General features: G+C 39.8%; 3 protein-coding genes across 12 annotated transcripts; all 3 read left to right on the forward strand.

The window, feature by feature from the left end:
• The first annotated feature begins 450 nt into the window (after window positions 1–450).
• Window positions 451–3,445, forward strand: gpr20 (G protein-coupled receptor 20). Its single transcript, XM_079470487.1, has 2 exons — window positions 451–635; window positions 2,081–3,445. Exons 1-2 carry the CDS (start codon window positions 628–630, stop codon window positions 3,177–3,179), a joined length of 1,107 nt encoding a protein of 368 aa, XP_079326613.1. The 5' UTR covers window positions 451–627; the 3' UTR covers window positions 3,180–3,445.
• A 57-nt stretch (window positions 3,446–3,502) lies between these two features.
• slc45a4b (solute carrier family 45 member 4b) lies at window positions 3,503–13,789 on the forward strand. Of its 10 annotated transcripts, none has more exons than XM_079470491.1 (9): window positions 3,503–3,626; window positions 5,817–5,917; window positions 6,043–6,421; window positions 7,987–8,175; window positions 8,839–9,018; window positions 10,693–11,780; window positions 11,913–12,012; window positions 12,179–12,390; window positions 12,503–13,789. In XM_079470491.1, the coding sequence occupies exons 3-9, from the start codon at window positions 6,169–6,171 to the stop codon at window positions 12,776–12,778; spliced, it is 2,298 nt and encodes a 765-aa protein (XP_079326617.1). In that variant the 5' UTR covers window positions 3,503–3,626; window positions 5,817–5,917; window positions 6,043–6,168; the 3' UTR covers window positions 12,779–13,789. The 10 variants fall into 10 exon arrangements, with proteins under 10 accessions (XP_079326617.1, XP_079326616.1, XP_079326621.1 ...); XM_079470495.1 differs by having other exon boundaries at window positions 3,567–3,626; window positions 6,028–6,421; window positions 12,503–13,767; XM_079470492.1 differs by having other exon boundaries at window positions 3,577–3,741; window positions 12,503–13,770.
• A 1,100-nt stretch (window positions 13,790–14,889) lies between these two features.
• Window positions 14,890–19,015, forward strand: dennd3b (DENN/MADD domain containing 3b; the record flags this gene model as incomplete). The annotated part of the gene is given in 14 exon segments (XM_079469002.1): window positions 14,890–15,075; window positions 15,077–15,144; window positions 15,146–15,267; window positions 15,329–15,351; window positions 15,355–15,579; window positions 15,666–15,869; window positions 15,872–16,085; window positions 17,312–17,410; window positions 17,413–17,447; window positions 17,727–17,887; window positions 18,214–18,334; window positions 18,552–18,562; window positions 18,655–18,814; window positions 18,914–19,015. Coding segments are annotated over 14 exon segments (1,731 nt in total).
• Between the last annotated feature and the right edge of the window lie 185 nt (window positions 19,016–19,200).

A 19,200-nucleotide genomic window follows, 5' to 3' on the forward strand; every position in this document is an offset into this window, starting at 1 on the left:
ATGCAGATGATGATGGATGAGTTTCCAGACAGGAAATGTGGAAAAAGAAGAGACTTGTCTGGCAGTAACATATCCTGTTCTTTTATTTCAACTGTCTTGCTGGCATTGACACATTTTAAGTCATCTTTTTGCAAGGTCTTACGGTACATTGTTTATGACATTATATCATGGCTACTGTACGGTCTTTTCTGCCTTCGTATGTAAATGTTGAGTACTTCTTTTCAGTTTCAGGATACAGTCTGTAAAAATGTATTTCAGGTCATTCTAAATGAATGTCAAAATCATTCAGAACACCACAGTGAAAACAATCAAAATTGTTTGGCATCGAATCTCTGAATCCTATGTTTGTAATGTCAAGGTTTATCCAAACTGAGCTGAACTTCCTGTGTTTGAGGATGAAGGGAGGGAAGGAAAAGAGGGAAAGAGAAAAAGAGGCTTGCAGCTCAGACTATCCAGACTGAGAGTTGGAGACACTTTCTTCTGTTTGCCTCTTCAAGCAAGATGAAGATGTTTTTAGCACAGAGAATAGGTTTTCACCTTTAACAGGGTTTTCTGGGACATCAGTGCAACATTGGGCACTAATCTGAATATAAGAGCAGAGGCCTTGATTATATTGCTTTTTTACATATGTGCAGGTAAGCCATCTTATCTTCCTGAATACTGGTTTAAGTAATTGATCACCAGTTGCTTTTTGTTGGCATTTCAAGTTTGCTTGTTTATTTATTAAGTCGTTTTTCTTTTCTTTGTTGGACCTCTGTACTGAGTCTACTGACTCTTTTTGTTGTTTCCATTCTCTCTTAATATTTGAGAAAAGGGTCTCCAATGATATTAGCAAATATAATGTTTAGAGAAATATAATTATCATTTAACAATATCAGTTGATATTTTTGTCAGTGATCAGGAGAAACTTTCACTGTCATTGTTAAACAGCATCTTAAAATTCTGTAATGCAAACTTTAGGATTTCTAAAGTTGTTCACCTTACGTTTATCCATGTAACAGTGCTTGCTGTTGTTCAACTATTTCAATTGATGATGTGCCATTTGTCTCTAACACCCAAGCAACTTTATTTTGGTACAAAAATATCTCACATCGATCTTTCGTTCCAGTTAAGGTGGGGAGAATTCAACTCATAAATGCATAAAGGAGTGAGCGGTCTAATGAGGCTGCTTGAAATTGATGCTCGATCGTGTATTTTCATTTGCATAATAGCAGGAACAGATACATTCCCACGGATCTCAAACTCCAAACAAATACTTCCCATTAGTCTCATAAACATGCAGAGCACCCTCTGAACTATGCCAGACCGTAGGCACATCTTCGTCACAAGCGTTCAGGCTGTTTGTTTATTGGTCTCATTCCTCCTGCAGTGGACGGAGAAAATATTTGTTTTTGGAGGCTATTTTCCATGATGCGACGTTGTGCCATGTGACATGGGTTTGAGATGTTGATGTAGTCAGTTCTAAAACTAATTGTTTTAATGTCCTTAGACTACTAGAGACTAATATGGCACTATGTTTAAAATAGTCTATACGATAAATTAAATCATGACCTACCACATTTCTTGATCATTGTTCTACATAAATGTTAATTTATTTAATTTTATTATAAATAGCATTGGAACACTCTTTATAGGAGCAAATATTGTAAAAAGTGTTGTTTTATTTATACATGAATCAAATCAAACCATTTAATATAGATACACTGATATATAGGCCATCGGTAATCGGTATTAGTCGATGAAAGCAATTTTCAGTCGATAGTTTAAAAACAGCCAAGGATCAGGGCTGATATATCCTGTCCATCGAAAGAAAATGCAATACATTCGTTCTCTTTATATAGAAAATGTTACGAAACAACACCAGTGTGATGTTGAAAATTAATAGTCATTATATGAATTAATAGTATTCAGAAAGTTAAGAAATATAAATGTAATCTTCAGAATATCGACAGATATCACAATGAATAATCAGCTGGACGAATTTAGCATTGGTGCATCTCTACAATTTAAAAATAGATGTCTTCAAAAAAAAATCTTGTTATTTGTCTTTCCTTTATTGTCTCCTGTGTTATACCTACAGATACAGCTTCCAAACCATGGAGATGACCGGGACAGAGGGGTCATCAAGTCCAAACCTCACGGCAACATCAGATCCGCCCCTAACAACCAATACTTCACCACCATACCGTGAACCTTATTTACACAGACTAGCCCATCTCGACGAGGGCCTTTATAATGACTTTTACAGCCTGTGGATTGTTCTAGTCATCATTAACACCCTCATCTTTATGGTAGGAATGGCCCTCAACAGCCTAGCCTTGTACATCTTCTGCTTCCGCACCAAACCAAAGACTACGTCAGTCATCTACACCATTAACCTGGTGGTGACAGATCTGCTGGTGAACCTGTCTCTGCCCACTCGTATCATTCTGTACTACAGTGGGGGGACGTGTATCAACTGCTCTTACATGCACATATTCAGTTACTTTGTCAACATGTACTGCAGCATCCTCTTCCTTACTAGCATCTGCGTGGACCGCTACCTGGCCATCGTGCAGGTGGAGGCCTCACGGAAGTGGAGGAACCCCAACGTGGCCAAAGCGGTGTGCATCTGCATTTGGCTGTTTGCCATCATCGTAACCTACTCGTTCCTCACGACGGCTTTCAAGCAATCGGCCTGCTGCCTTTCCAAACTCTTTGTGCTGACCGTGTTTGAGTTCCTCCTGCCGATGGTGATCATCGTAGTGTTTACTATCAGGATCATGAGCGCCCTTTCCAGCGCTGGCCTTATGCAGCAGAGCCGCGACAGACGCATGAAAGCCGTGCAGCTGCTGTTAACTGTGCTGGTGATCTTCACCGTCTGCTTCACACCATTTCATGTCCGTCAAGTTCTGGTCTACTTCCATCCCGATCTGCCCCACCATGTGATCGTATACCATGTGACTGTCACCCTCAGCAGCCTGAACAGTTGCTTGGATCCTGTGGTGTACTGTTTTGTCACTAGGAACTTTCAGTCGACTATGAAGAGTTTTTTCAGGAAGACAGAGAGAGAACAGACAAGTGGTGGAATTATCAGCATACAGAAAAGCTCTAAGGGATCAGGAACCGTGATTGCTATTGCTAATAGTGTGATACGGATAAACATAAGCCCTGACCAGCAGGCAAGCCATCCAACATAGAGGACTATAGCCCGCAGTATTTAAGGGTTGGCATTACCATGTTGAACTGAGACTGTGGATGTACATTTAAATCTTGAAATTTTCTTTATTATTGTAAATACTTTAATGTGGAGATTTGATGTGTTGTAAATTTACTGTAAAATTCTACTTCGTAAACTATACCACACACTGTGTTTTTGTCAGCACATGCTTTAGAGCAGCTCATTTTAATCCCTAGAGAAATATATACACGTTAAACATAATAATTTGCAATAAAACAGTGTCACAAATGCTTTGTACGTTTTTAGAAATGTCAAATAACACTGTTTGCAAGACAACATCCATTTTTGGACGGATTGTGACACCAACGAACGATGTACTTTTTGAGGAGGGTTAGAGCGTAACGACTGGCAACCTCAGGCAGACAATAGATGCAGTAAATATACGCCATCTGATCCGGTAGAGCAGGTACACTTGGCTCATTAACAACTTCTTTTACCTGTGGATGTTCAAATTCTTTCTTTATCTATAAACGAAGATGCCTTTAATGTGTCGGATCGTTCGTCGTGCTCGGAAACCGAAGGTATCTGTTTAATTTAAAGTGCCAGCAAGTTAATTAGCAGGCTAGCAGCCCCGGCTAACAGACTGTACAACCAGTAGTCAAGATTATCCATATTAAATCAAGCAAAATACAAACGATTACATTTGTCTTCCTTATATTCCGAGTCTGGTCACTTTAGCCATCCCGTGGATACGGTTGGCAACACGATTATATTGCGTATGATGTAAAATATACGCAGCACTACTTAGGCTGAAGTGATTTTTTTAAACCTAGACATCACACACTTGCAGACTTTTTAACGGTTTCAGATAGAAACACACTAACTGCTCAAATCTGCAGACTGGCACTGCTTTTCTGCAACGAGTATAGACTGAAAGTCTGAGCAAGCGTCTTAATGTATTTTAGCTTTAACATAGACGGCTCGAGGCACATGACCAATCCAACAGTCTGATGATCTGGCGATGGCAATCCTCTGGGAAAATCGTGTTATTGTGACACAACGTTACTTGTTGTAGCATCGTTCATTTTAGGCTGAGAGGTCGTTCATATGTGTTACGTTGTAGCGATCTTGTTGTTTAGAGATGACTAGGTGTAATAGTTGGTAACCATGCGTACTTCAAATCGCAAACAGGAAACGACAACCTTGCTTGTTTAGGCGTGACTGACCTCGCAAAAGAGGCTAACGCTTATTGAAAGGTTTTAGCACAAAGCTCAGCGTGAGTTTACGTGTAGCGCCTTTCCTCGATATCTTGCATGCAGTTGCGTTCTGGCTCTGGTGCTGTATATCAGGTCTGTATCAATATAAAATAAGCAGGTGTCTATTCGGTCGTTCGATTTTCATTACAGCAGGCCTGGACGTTACTTGCCAGGACCTGCTGGGTGTAGTCTTATCAGAATAGCGCACAGGGGACGGACAGTTATCAAGAGCGTCTCATGTATTCAGTGTGAATGACACACTTCAGTCCTGTCACTGTCACTGTCTGGCCGTGTCTCTTTAGTGTGGTCGTCTGTAGTCTTTCTGCCGACATACGATTTGAATGCTTGTCTTTACAACTCTTCAATTTGATCTTGGGCTGATATTTTTGCCATCAAATGAAGTAAAAGGTACGTCTTGATGTTCCTTTCGTAGAAGTAGTTTAAACGTTTTTTTATTCACACTTTACTTTTAAACATTAACAGTATATTTAAATGCAATTTTATATTGATTTTCTGAAATACGAACTGTTGCAAATATCAACACGTGGCGTTAAGCTTTAAACGGTAAAAAAGCATAGTATGTAATACTATGTCATTCACAATGACCTTTGAGACTTGACGCACGATTGTTGATTTTACCATACGGCAGTAGAACATAACAGATGCGGTGCTGGACTACTCCCCAAAAACTAATCATATTGTTTTTACGTTTAACGGCGTTTCGGTAACCACATAAAGAAGTTAGATAGCTCTGTATGACGCGCGCAAGCTGAATAGCGCTAACCGTAACCGTAGCAACAGTAAGATGCTCGAGCGCTTGCTGTTTTCGCTGCTAAGTCACGGAGAGTATATCGACAGATTTCGATACGTGTTGTTATGTATTTTATTTAGGAAATGTAATTAAGTTGTTAAGAAAGTTAAAGTTTGACTTTGAGCACCAAAAAAGTCTGTTGGGATGACGACTGTTCCCATAAAACGATGAGAAATTCGACACACCCAGCAGTAAATGGAATTCACACAGTTACAGGTTGTGTTGAAAATGTTTGTCATTTCTGTGATAGTAGAGGATGGTTTTGTGCCACTCTTATGGCGTTGGTTTTCAAATAAAACTTTAAAAATACCCTCTTAGGATTAAGTATCTACGTTTTCTCTGCCTTTTTGTTTAGGCACTTTATTTTCTCTCTCTTTCTCCCGGGATTGCAGATATATGCCCAATAAATCAGGCTTCAGCATAACTATGTTTACTGTCGGAATGCAAGTATTTTTCCCAGCTAATAATTTGTGCCGCCACTGACATTTTTCCACTGCCTTGATCTTTCTGTGCGTCAGTTGCTATTGCCGAGAATTCTGTCTGTATCTCTCATTCTCTATATTTGTCCCTCTCCCTTGCTCTCATCTAGATTAATAAATAATTCCATGGAGGCACACGAAGGCACATCTACCTGTTCTGCTCTCCGTGCCCTCCCCGTTTTCCCTTTTATCCATCAAGAAAACATGACTTGTGAGTTACACAAACCAAGCTCTATATGGATTTGTATTCATTTGGTAAATCTGGTAAAACAATCACTGAAAAATCAAAACAACATGAGCGTGTTTTTGACTATGGGTTAGTGTTTTTATAATCAGAAACCTGCTGTGGATTACGAAAGTTTGGCTTGAAGGTTTGAGCAGAAAAAAGGAGTTTGGACTTGTGAGTTGGAGTCGATACCACAGGAACCCTTCTAGGACCAAGACCCCACACCGGCTTTGTATATGCAGAGTAGTATGGCACCCAAAACCGCTGTTTCGGAGTCCGTTCCAGTGCTGGACCTGGCAGTCCTGTCGGAGAAGGATCAGGATTCAGAGAGAGAGCGGGAAGTGGATTTGTCCGATGATTCGTCCAGTGAGGATTCTGTAAACATCATCCCGAAGCGGTTATGGGTCATGCACGGTGCCATCATGTTTGGAAGAGAATTCTGCTACGCCATGGAAACAGCATTGGTCACACCTGTGCTACTGCAGCTAGGTTAGTGATCAACCAATACTATCAATAGAAATATTTCTTTATCTAAAGTCACATGCTTTAAAATGCTTCCAGAACGTGTTAATAATGCACTGTTTAGAAAAACGAAGAAATGACAATCTTGAAATCTGAATAAAATGTTAAAATAGTTAACTTACCTCATAATACCTAAACAAACAGCACTCTCAGTGCTGCAGTTTATCGACAGAGGGTTGATATGTGATATCAAATGAATCTAGGCCTTTCAATAAACATTTAATTGAACATTCCTTTGGATTAGGCAACAATTCCCTACTTTGCCAATGCCAACCGTGTGTAATAGTAGTAAGATTGAGGAATGTTTGTTTACATGGCCGCACACAAAAATGAATGAGGTAGCAGGGGATGTGTAAGTGTGCGCGTTTCTCTTTTTGTTTTAGAATAAGAGCAGTGTCAGCATGCAGGGTTAATAACAAGAGGTTTTATTCGCTGTGAACCAAAGGCACTTTCTCAGGCCTCTGTCTTTGCATAAGCAGGTAACTGTAATGCAGAAAATATCTGGAATATTACACTATCCAATAAACTTTTAAAGGCTGGTTTCCCTGAAACCGATTAAGCATATTATAGCTTAAATTACTCTGTTCATGGGGTCCCTAAAAAAGTCCTTAACTGTTCAGGTGTAGGTGTAATATATTCGTCCCATAAATCTGTAGTTTTACGATCAACCATTGACTTTATAGTAAACATTAAAACATACATTTAATGTAATGCGCATTGAAGGAACCATCTCTTAAGTTTTGTCCCTTGATGCTTGTAACAATAGGTTTCATTGCCTTATAATAAAGATAGGCTGATAGCCTCACCATAACCTGATCTACTGAGGATTTTGTGCAGAGCGCAGACAGAAGGGTGCAACCATGGTTAGATTGTTGTTAGTCTTTAAAGGGTTATGATTTGGGGATTTGACATGTGAAATGTCTTTTGTCTGCACTTTCTGTTCTCACATTCGCAGTCTGCATCCTGACACACACATGATGTCTACTGCTTAGACACATTTGAACATAAACCATAAACCTTGTGAAGAAAACGAGAAGTTTGAGTTTCAGGCATTTCAGTTTCCCCTGAGTAATCAACTGCTTGTCGATGTCATGATTTTTGGCACGAGTTCTGAATGCAAGACTAGAAAATGTTTGACTTTTTTTGTTGGGCCACTAAGAAACTCCAGTGATGTACATGGGGTAAATTTGCTTACTCATTTCTGTTACCTGATCAAAATCTAGTTGACAATGTTATTACAGTTTTCTTCTAGTATCCATTCTGGTAACATCACCAGTGAAAACACTTTTTATTGTTTGAAGGTAACTGGCGTATATCTTGAGATCACAGCATCTGTACATGTTTTTTAAATCTAGAGGTCTCTAAGTTCCCAAATAGAAGTATTGCAAAAGGACATTTATACAAGATAGTTTAAGGATATTGTGCAGTGTTGGTCCATTAGAGTAAGAATTAACTATACACGGCTGGTATTACTGTAAATGTCCAAGTTGTGATGTGGCTGAACATTGTTAACCTGCTCTTTGTTTTTACAGGTCTCCCAGAGCAGTACTACAGCCTTACGTGGTTTCTTAGCCCGATTTTGGGTTTAATTTTTACACCTCTGATCGGTTCAGCAAGCGATCGTTGCACTTTAAAATGGGGAAGAAGGAGGCCCTTCATTTTAGCTCTCTGTGTAGGAGTGTTAATTGGACTGGCTTTATTTCTCAATGGATCTGTCATAGGTGATTTTCAAAATCTTTCATTTTCTTTAGGCAATTGCAACTAGTTAACGCTCGTGTTCTGTTAAGATTTTTTTCACTTCCTCATTGGTTGAGCCACTGACTGTGATCCCAATGATTATATTGCGACAGCTGTAATTATAATTATGAAAGAACGCTTTTTTTTCTGCTCAAATATTCATTTTAAATTTATGCTTATGCTGAAGTAGGAATGTTCATTTCAGAAAAGCAACCAAGTACAAAAATAAGTAGTGTTATTGGCCTCAGATGCCAAACAGATTTAAAGCATGTGAAAAATAACATTTATGGCTGAGATTATCACATCATGTATGTTGCAGTCATGCCATAGCGCACTTTAGAAACGTAATAACCGAGTAAAACAAATCCACATGATGTTACATGGTCACATGATCTTATGTCATTAGCAAAATTCATGAAATGTATTAATAGAAAAATAATGATGCATATGTTTTGAAGAGGGTCTTGGGTCATATAAACCCCAAACAGAACATGAGGGTTAAACAAAGATCTACAGTATGTGGTGTTACATGGCAAACTTAAGTCCCTGTCCATGTAGAATAATTACATATTGCCTGCGTTATCGTTCTGAGTAAATATATACATAATATTTGTTTTTACAATTAATTGAACCTGTCCGTTAACCAGGTCTGTCGGTGGGTGACGTCGCCAGTAATCAACCCATTGGGATAGTTTTCACTATGGTTGGTGTGGTGATTCTGGACTTCTGTGCTGATGCTTTGGATGGACCAGTTAGAGCCTACCTCCTGGACGTGGCTGATACTGAGGAACAGGATATGGCTCTAAACATCCACACTTTCTCAGCAGGTAATTTATCTGAAACTGTGAGAGATATGTTGATCTTAGATGGATTCGTGTCTCAGTTTGACATTTTGCATTTTCTACTGTGAAACCCAAAAATGTCATTAATTCACCCTCATGTTGCTCAAAACTTCTTCTGTGCTACACTACAGAAGATATTTTGAGCAATGTTTCAGTGGTTTTGTATCCATATAGTATACGCGTTTTGTCATAATAAATAAAGTGAAATGACACAGGGAATAAGTATTGAACACATGAAGATAACAAGGTGCAAAATGGCATAGAAAGCCACAAGATCACCTGAAATCTGTCAGTATTGAGAGAGAAACCCTGCCCCCTATCAGTACTAATTGATATGAGCTGCTTTAGTCCTAATTGATGGCCTATAAAGGCTTCTCATTACCTAGGAGGCACACAGGAAAGACTTCAAGATGGGGAAAAAAATTAACTCTCTGTAGATCGTCGTAATCTTATCGTTGAAAAGCATTTTGATGGGAATGGTTATAGGCGCATTTCCAGAATGCTGAATGTTCCTGTGAGCACTGTGGGGCCATTATACGGAAATGGAAAGAGCATCAGTTCACCATAAACCGGCCACAATCAGGTGCTCCATGTAAGATCCCTGTCCGATGAGTCCAAAGAATAATCAGGAGAGTTCTCCAAGAATCACTCGTGCAGAACTTCAGGAAGACCTTGCATCAGCAGGTACTGTTGTTTCAAAGAAATCTATAAGCAATGCACTGAACCGCCATGGCATCTGTGCACGCTCACCACGCAAGACTCCATTGCTGAACAAAAAGCATGTTGAGGCTCGGTTAAAGTTTGCGAAAGAGCATTTGGAGAAGCCTGTGGATTATTGGGAGACTATAGTACGGTCAGATGAAAGCAAAATTGAACTTTTTGGCAGTCATTCTATACACCATGTTTGGAGAAGAAATGGCACTGCCCGCCACCCCAAGAACACCATACCAACAGTTAAGTGTGGGGGTGGAAGCATCATGGTTTGGGGCTGCTTTTCAGCAAGGGCTACTGGCAGGATGAATGGAGAAATGTACCGGGACATTCTGGATAAAAAAAAATCTGCTGCCATCTACTAGAAAGCTGAAAACGAAAAGAGGGTCGAAATTTCAGCAAGACAATGATCCCAAACACAAGGCCAAGGACACAATGAATTGGTTTCAAAGAAAGAAAATCAAGCTGCTTGAATGGCCCAGTCAATCACCTGACCTAAATCCTAAATCCCATACAAAATATATTGAGAGAACTGAAGATCAAAGTTCATAAAAGAGGCCCAAGGAACCTTCAAGATTTAAAGATGCAGACTGGTCTCTCCATACAAGAGGCGTCTAGAAGCTGTAATCACCAACAAAGGCTTTTCTGCAAAGTATTAAATAAAGTGTGTTCAATACTTATTCCCTGTCATTTCACTTTATTTATTAGGACAAAACGTGTATACTTAAATGTTCCTATTTGCATTAATTCAATATTTGGCTTGATGGCTACATCTGGTGGAAATTTTGTGTCAATAGCCCACTTAGAAATCCCCTTACTGATAAAAATGCTGATGTGTCAAATACTTATTTTCCCCGCTGTAACATGCATCCTTAGTTTTTTAACATCGAAAGCGAAGGTTTTCAATATTTCTCTAGTTGAAAATAATATATGTTCTTGTCTTTTTAGGCCTCGGAGGTGCCATGGGTTACATGTTTGGGGGGCTGGACTGGACCGATACTTATCTAGGTCGAGCCTTCAAGGCTCAAGAGCAGGTCCTCTTTTTCTTTGCAGCCATCATCTTTATTATTTCTACGACACTTCATATGTTCAGTATTAAAGAACACCCACATAATCCCAACCAGCAAGGGGAATTTAAGGATGAAGATGAGGAAGGGCCGCCTCTTATTAAGCTATGCGGTAGCTTTCCATCTACTCGCCTCTTGCCTCAGCTTGATATCATCCCTGAAGAGGAGCCATATTCAACTTGCGAAGACGATCGGTCCGAGTGTGAAGTTCCAGCAGACTTTTTGAACATTGATTTAGTGCGGAGTAAAAGTGACTCTGTTCTGGCAATGCCAGATGCTACCATAGACCTTGATCCAGATCTAGACTTGGATCGCGATGGCCAATTTCTGAGTGACATCGAACCAGAGTTATTTCAGGAAGAGCATGGAGAGCCATTGAATTTTCAACACGACACTAGCCAGCTCGGTCAGTGCGCTGACTGTAAGCCTGATAGCAACGGCAAAAGAGTCACGAAGGATATCAATGGAAGACTCGCTAATCCCAGATTGCCAGACGCAGGTGCATCGCACACCTCAGTTCATTCCAAAGACGTTTCGCGTCAATCCAACGCTAATGGTGCGGTGCGTAAGCACCACCCTTCCTTCTACCGCCAGCACTCCTTCACTTTTTCTTACCATAGACGTGGGGCCTTCGTACGGGGTCAGTGGCGGCGTCGGTATCCCAATGTGGGGGGACCAATCAAATCGTCGCAAAGCCTGAATGACATCGATAAACTAGCTAAGGGGCACAGGCGGCGGAAACCGCAGCAGAGCGGCATTGCTGCATCTTGCAGGATTGAAGAAGATGAAGAAAGCGAGGTTGGAGATACGGTTACAACGGTCAAAATGTTGTGGTTGTCCATGCTGAAGATGCCTCCCCAGCTGTGGCGCCTGTGCGTCTGTCATCTCCTCACCTGGTTCTCCATGATTGCACAGGCTGTGTTCTACACCGACTTCATGGGCCAGGTTATCTTTGAAGGAGACCCAACTGTAAGAATTGTATATATTGAATATCATTGTTACCAATCTTGTGTGAGTTGCCGGATAATTGTATCAGTTGTGACATGGTTCACCCTTTATTTATATTCAATATTCTGTTGATGTTATGTTTTTCAAAACCAGGCTGCTGCCAATTCCACTGCCCTTCAGAACTACCATAAAGGTGTACAGATGGGCTGCTGGGGGCTTGTGATCTATGCGGCTACTGCTGCCCTCTGCTCAGGTGTGTTCTATTTATGTGTTGATAAATAACTAGCTTTTGAGAGATTTTCCGTTCTGTGCTCTGTGACAAATCTCTGTAACTGATTCTGCAACGTTCCACATTTGGTCAGTTTTCCTCTGATTGATTTCAAATCATTAAAACAAACAATCATTAACATGTTTTACAGATGTGCTCCAGAGGATATTCAACAGATATGACCTGAGCACAAAAATCATCTACATGCTGGGCACTCTAAGCTTCGCTATTGGCACAGCCATTATGGCCATCTTTCCAAATGTTTATGTTTCCATGGTGATGATAAGCACCATGGGAATGGTCTGCTTGAGCATGTCTTACTGCCCTTATTCTCTGCTGGGACAGTACCATGAAATCAAAGAGGTCAGTATTACTTTTTCCTTTTGTTCTAGTGGGTATGCATTTGTGTAATGTTACACTGAACAGCGGACATGTAGGTAAATAATAACATATGGTAAACTTTTCATTGTCACAGTATATTCATCACAGCCCCGGTAACTCTCGGCGAGGTTTTGGCATCGATTGCGCCATCCTGTCGTGTCAAGGGTACATTTCTCAGATCGCTGTGGCATCTGCTCTCAGTGCAGTTGTGGATGCTGTCGGTACGGTGAGGGTTGTCCCCATGGTGGCATCGGGAGGCTCATTTCTCGCTTGCCTTGCTGCTGCCTTCCTTGTCATCTACCCGGACACTTCTGATAATGATGATGACGATGATGAAGAGGAGGCTGATACGCTGAATGCAATTCTGTAGATGGTACAGAGACGAACATTTTTGTGTAAAATGTGTACTTCGTTATTTGTGCTCAACGTTTTCAGTTTCCAAATTAGACTGCGTGTTTCAGCTTTGGAAACTATTACAAGGAGAGTTCTAGTTTTACATCACTACAGTGATAACCATGCTGTTTTTCTTTACATTTTTTACTCCAAAATCAATGTTCACACTGCATGTGAAAATATGTGTTGTGGCAACCCATTTCATGTTCAGTAAATTTATTGTATTTCCCGTATTCGTGTTTGAACAAACTCAGGGGAAAGCTGAACGGCTGCTGTAAGTGAGCGAGACACGCTCCCGACTATGCAAGATGTTAAAATGTTTATTTTATGGTTATACATTTAACAGTGGATTTGAGATTTAATTTTGAGATTTTTTTAGGTATGCGGTACAAAGAGTATGAAGAGTTTGACATTGGGTGGAGAAGTCACTGACCCCCTCAGTTTTGCCGTTCGGCAGTGTTTGGAGTGAAAAATGAAGTGTGTTCATCTGTCTTGAAAAATCTAAATGACACTCGAATAGTGGCAGTATTTTGCAAATTTACAACACTCTTCCTGATGTAGTTTATATATTTGGTTTTGACACAATCTCAGAGTCTGGTTCTCGTTCTCTGTCTTGCTGCACACAGAGTTCCACTGACTGACAAGTTATGGGATGGTGGGCTAGTAAATGTAACATTGGAAAATGTTAAAATGCATTGCTGCAAAAGTTTAAAATTCTTTGCTGGAAAATGACATCAGTGATTTTTGTACAGAGGTCAGTAGGCTTTGCGTCGTGTGTTTGTATACAGAAATGTTTTCTTTGTATGCTTGACAAGCAAAGGGGGACAATTTTAGCACGAGGTACTGGTTTGACCTTTTCCAGTGTTTGAACCAAATAGAAAGTTTATATATGTAACTAATGTTCATTTTTGAATGTGTGTTCAATTGGGATAAAGATGTTTTACACCGAATTAACAATTTTCTTTCAGTATTTTGTGTTGGTGCTGTTTAAAACAATCACGAAATATTTTGTCAAGCTTTTGACCAAACGTATCGCCACAAATGACCACACGATGCCACTAATACACAAGGAAACGCATTTTTCACTCATGAAGAACCTCTTTGATGATCTGGACTCCGGCGTAACTGTATAAATAGAAAAAACAATACAACAAAAATCCACCAACTTGATACTCGTACTTGTAAAGTACGCTGTAACTATGCGATTTGAGTGATACGTTTATAGTTCATGTAAAGGTTAAGCTTACGGGTTAGGAGCTTCACCCGTTTGATTTAAGGGATAGATTATGGTCGGGGTTAAGGCCTGGCGTGTTCAGGCTTCACATGTTCGGTCAATAAGGGACATTTCACACCCACTTTAGTGACTGTAACCGCTCACCTGGTTGACTACCGTCGTCTCTTGGGTTATTCTCCGTGGGGTCATGTGCGTTACTTTGAGTTCGGAACACCGGCTGACAAAGGTAGGTCGTTTCTACCATCATCGCAAAGGTGAGTGTGTTATTTCATATGTTGCGGTAGTCGGAGACAGTTTGAAGCGTGAAATGTTATCCAAGCCTCTAGATAAAAGGTTTAGATTGTGGTAGCTGGTTAAAAAGTAAAGTTGTCGTTTTAAGTTACATTTAGCAGACGCTTTTATCCAAAGCGATATCGGGGAGCAATAAGCGATATGGGTGAAACTTTAACTTTTGGTTGCATAACCAGGTTAAGACCAATACAGTATGTGCTTGATTGAAACTCCGCAAAGCAGGAAAATGACCATACCAACTTATTTGTCATTTATAATTTCTCATTTGTTGTCACAACAGCTTTTGATACAAACACATAGTATCAATTTAAGTTAGTTTCAACAATGTCACTTTCTTGTGTCAGTGGGGTTTTCTTTTTTTGATGATGTAATTTGCCTTTAAAAGTAATTTTGTTAGCTTTTGTGTTGTGCTACAGGTTTACTTCTTGATATAACCACAGTTTGAAATGTGCAAATCTTGCAGACAGAGGCTGAGAGCACCTATATGAATAACTGTTTGTGTGTGTGTGTGTGTATAAATTCACAGTTTGCATAAAGCGAGGGTTTACAGCGCCTCGCGAGGTATGAAGACAGAATATAAATGTCAGATCCACTACCTTCTGGATTACTGGTGGCATCATTACTTTGGAGATCTTGTCCTCCAGCTGAACGAAGCCATCTCAGCCACCGCACCCCATGACTCCAATCTGCTGGCCAGGTACTACCTGCGCTGCCTTGTCTACATGCTGAACTCAAAGCGCTTGGATTCCCCTCAGTGACTTCCAGAACCTGTACAAAACAGATATGGAGATCTTTCCAGAAGAGCTGGTAAGGGTGCTGGAAGAAGTTTGTGCTTCCTAAGAATCCAATGCAAATGCAGGAGTTTGTGAAGTGCACTCAGGAATCTGGGATTGTACAGTACGTGGTCACCACCCAGAGATTGTTCGAGGCTCTTGCTGTTTGTAGGTCGTCTTTTCCACAGCATGGATCCTGTTTAATTTGTACTTTTCTTACATTTCTTAGGTTTGCAAAAACAAATAGATCCGTAGATGTTCCGCGTGTTTTACACTTTCTGGAAGGAAACCGAGGCGGAGGCACAAGATCTTCACATACATGATGAGGTGATGGAACATTTAGACAGCAGAGAGTGTGTGTACAAGCTGTCCAGCTCTGTGAAAACCAGTTATGGCGTTGGTAAAATTGGCATGACCCAGAAGAGACTCTTCCTGTTGACCACAGGCAGGCCGGGTTATGTAAAGTTCAGAGACATTGAGGTTTGCAACATCATGTCTGTACAACAAGTTATTGCATCACAATGTTGGTGTTTGGTGGTAGTCAGATATTCTTGTTACCCTGACAGGAAGTGAAGATCTCTGCAGCTCCATTCCTGCTGTTGAGGACACCGTCTCTGAATATCAAGAACAGACTGAAGAAAGAGATATTCGAGGCTAATTTAAAATCTGAGTGTGAACTGTGGAGCCTTATGGTCAAGGAGATGTGGGCTGTGAGAATAATGGCAGACAACCATAAGGTACAAGTTACCTGTGCTGTAATAAAAGTTATGCCATGAAGGTGTGTCAAGTCTATAAAGCGTCCTCTCTGGGTTTTCATTTGACATTATGTGATATATTCATAAGTAGCCATAACATTCTTTATCTCTTTGTTCCCACAGCTCCCATTATTTTTACCAAACCCACAGCTGGGACACTGAAGCACAAGATTAATCCATCTCAGAACATGAGGAGCCTTCAGTCTGTTGACGTTTTGCTTTACACTCCAGGTCTGCATGCAGGCATATTTTGGTTGTATAAACGGGTATTCCAAAGAAAAGAGGTGGTCTCTGTCGGATTTCAATGAGTTATCACATTGATAATGGACAAAAATAAAGGGACTCTTGTTAACAAATTTGGGTTCCTTTTGAAATGTTGCCTTGTGAAAGCAAAATGAAGCAACTTGTGAAACCGGTTAAAAATTATAATATTTTTATATTGTGTATATTTCACCTGTCGAAATTGCCCTACTACAACTAGTGTCTATTCAAGACATTTTATTTGCCCAACACATTGGATGACTTTGAAACGTTCTTTGCGTGCTCAAATTAAATGTAAGTGTATTATAACAATGAACGTCTAAGATGATATAAATGTGTTGAAAGTTTTAACATGTTGAGCTGTTTTGGGTGGTATTGACATTATCTGCAAATATCAAATGACAGTTATAAAAGGAAGCATTTAAAAACAAGGGAACAGGGGAGGCACTAAAAAGATTTGACACAGACGCCTCACTGGAAAGCCTTTAAATAACTCTTTATTTATACCTCAATAAGGATGATGTTACATTCAAATTGCATTATGTGGTGAACAAATATTACATTCCCGGTAGTCGGCATAGATCCCAAGTGGAATCTTCATGTTTAAATCAATGTTTTGTCATAAACACGGAATATCCAAGTTTTACTGAACACCTGAATGAATCCGAGCACATTTGTATTTATAGTAGGTCCGGAGGCCATATCCTGTATGTGCAGTATTTGCTTTTGATGCTCATTAAGGTTTGAATGAACCATCAAGATATTAGGAAAATACAACTTTTAACGGTAGTAATAAGTTATTTATTTGGAAAAGTTCGAGTCAAACTACAGCACGTTTTAATATTCAAAACATGCATAGGAAAACAAAAAGCTCACAGGAAAAAAGCATATATTGACTAGAGTTTTATTAGTTATTTATGTTTTTAATCCTCTCTTTTCTTTCCCTTCAATAAACTTGTTGTCTGTAATATTTTACTCGTTAATTCTTCTCAAAGCTGAGCTTTAGTTTACATTCCAAGCACAACTACAAAAAAAGTGTAACACATCTTTAATAATGTTTTGAATAAAAGACAAAGACAACAATCTTTTAATGTTGGACATCACTTTTGGCCACTTGTGTACAGAAATGTTGAACACAGCCTTGAATACAGATTTTTACTAATTGTTAAATCTGCACTTTTTTATTCTCTGCGAAGGACAGCTTACTTTCTCTGCTGATCTGGATGGGAACCCTAAGCTCTGCTGTGCTCTCAGCTGTGGGAAAGTGGTTGTGTTTGATGCTGTTAGTTGGTCCCTGTTAAAAACTGCATTGATTTAGGAGATTCTCAACTGGTAAGACGCATTTAAGATACTGGTAGACTGGTGATGCTGATATAAAATGAGCAATCGAGAGCAATGTAAGATTTCCACAGAACTAAGGAATATGAATGTGTTTTGTGATGTTGGGCTATTGGAGGAACAAATAAGGGTTTCACCTGTTGGAGTTTAACCAAATTTAGTGGGTTTTTTATGTATATGATTCCATATTGTGGATTGATCTTGTTAATGTAATGTTAATGTTAAACTCTATTTCTCATTTCAGATTTTAACTAGCTGTTTTTTTGTACCCAAAACTGCATGATGGGATCGGACCAGGAGCAGTTGTGGATTGGTTATCAGGACTTTGTCATTTACATAATCAATATTCGCACTATGCTGTGTCACAAACAGCTGACGGAGCACTGTGGAGAGGTCACCGATTTCGCCCTGGAGAAGCTGAGCCACAGACCCAGGTAAACATTGGACAGTAGCCACGTTTATTTGGCCTAACCTCAATATCCTGGCAGGGGACAGATTAGTGTGGCCTTCCCTTGTGATCACCTTGCTCTGGGCACTAAATAATAATTAAATAGAAAAAGAAACAATATATTGACCCACTAGCTCTATGAGCATTGATAGATTTGATTTCATCAAAAATACAGTAGAAAGAGAAATAAGTTTTTAAACTCATCAGCAGGTGGCAGCATTGTAATATTTTATGCCAACTGAATGGAGATAATAAACCATAAAGAAACGTCATTATGTGTTCCTGAAGCCATGTGCAGGTGTATTCCTGTAGTGCAGATGGTGCTGTAATCGTCTGGGACATCCCCTCTCTGAAGGTGAAGAGACGGGTTCATCTGCTAGAAGATGTAAAAGCAAAAGCCCGTGCCTTCAGCAGGATCACACTGCACATGGAGGTTCATATGAGATGCATTTACTTATAAGCATTTAGAATCCAGAATTTCCATTTGATTTCCATGTACGGCCAAGGTTGGCAGTAAGACATCTGCAGGACCCTAGTGTGGCAAATATAAGACGTGGCATTCTGCAATGCATTATGTTACTGTCTATTAGAAGAATACTAAATGGTCTGTTAATTGATATAAAAAAGTATGTTTTTGTTTAACCTTATAGAATGTGATATTGTAAGATGATTCATATTAATAAAACGTATTATAAAGTGTTATTAAAAATATAAGAAATTATATTAAAATGCATAACATTATGATGTTCTCAGACACAACCAGATGACCTCAGGGCTCTTGTTGGTGTGGACAAGTTTCACAGACTCAACAGAGCTGTATATATTTGACGCTCCTGACCCAACAAAACCACCCAAACGGGTCACACTCCCTGACCTCTGTGGGGTCACCTGCATGATCAGGGTGAAGGATAAGGTATTCAGGGTGTTGTGCTTTCATACATTACTGGAGGCATACGATTTCACATACAGTAAGACATAGAACACTGAAACTGACGGCTCTTTCTCTCTTCAGGTCTGGATTGGGTGTAGCAGCGGTGTAGCATGTCTCTGCAAGGTTGTGAGGAACTCGGAGGGCCTCGTGGTTGAGAAAGAGTTTGAAGCCCATAAAGACTGAGTACGTACGCTCTTCTCAGCAGAGGACCGATATGTTCTCTGGTTCTGCAAGGCTTGATGGCAAAATTGCTATATGGAGTGTCGATTAAAATGGCTGATGCATATTTTTAATGTACATTCAGATGCATTAGCAAAAAAGCAAAAAGGTAAATTATGTACATAATGACAATATGTTTTGAATTTGGA

Source organism: Barbatula barbatula (genome assembly GCF_947034865.1).
Source record: "Barbatula barbatula genome assembly, chromosome: 12".
Taxonomy (NCBI): domain Eukaryota; kingdom Metazoa; phylum Chordata; class Actinopteri; order Cypriniformes; family Nemacheilidae; genus Barbatula; species Barbatula barbatula.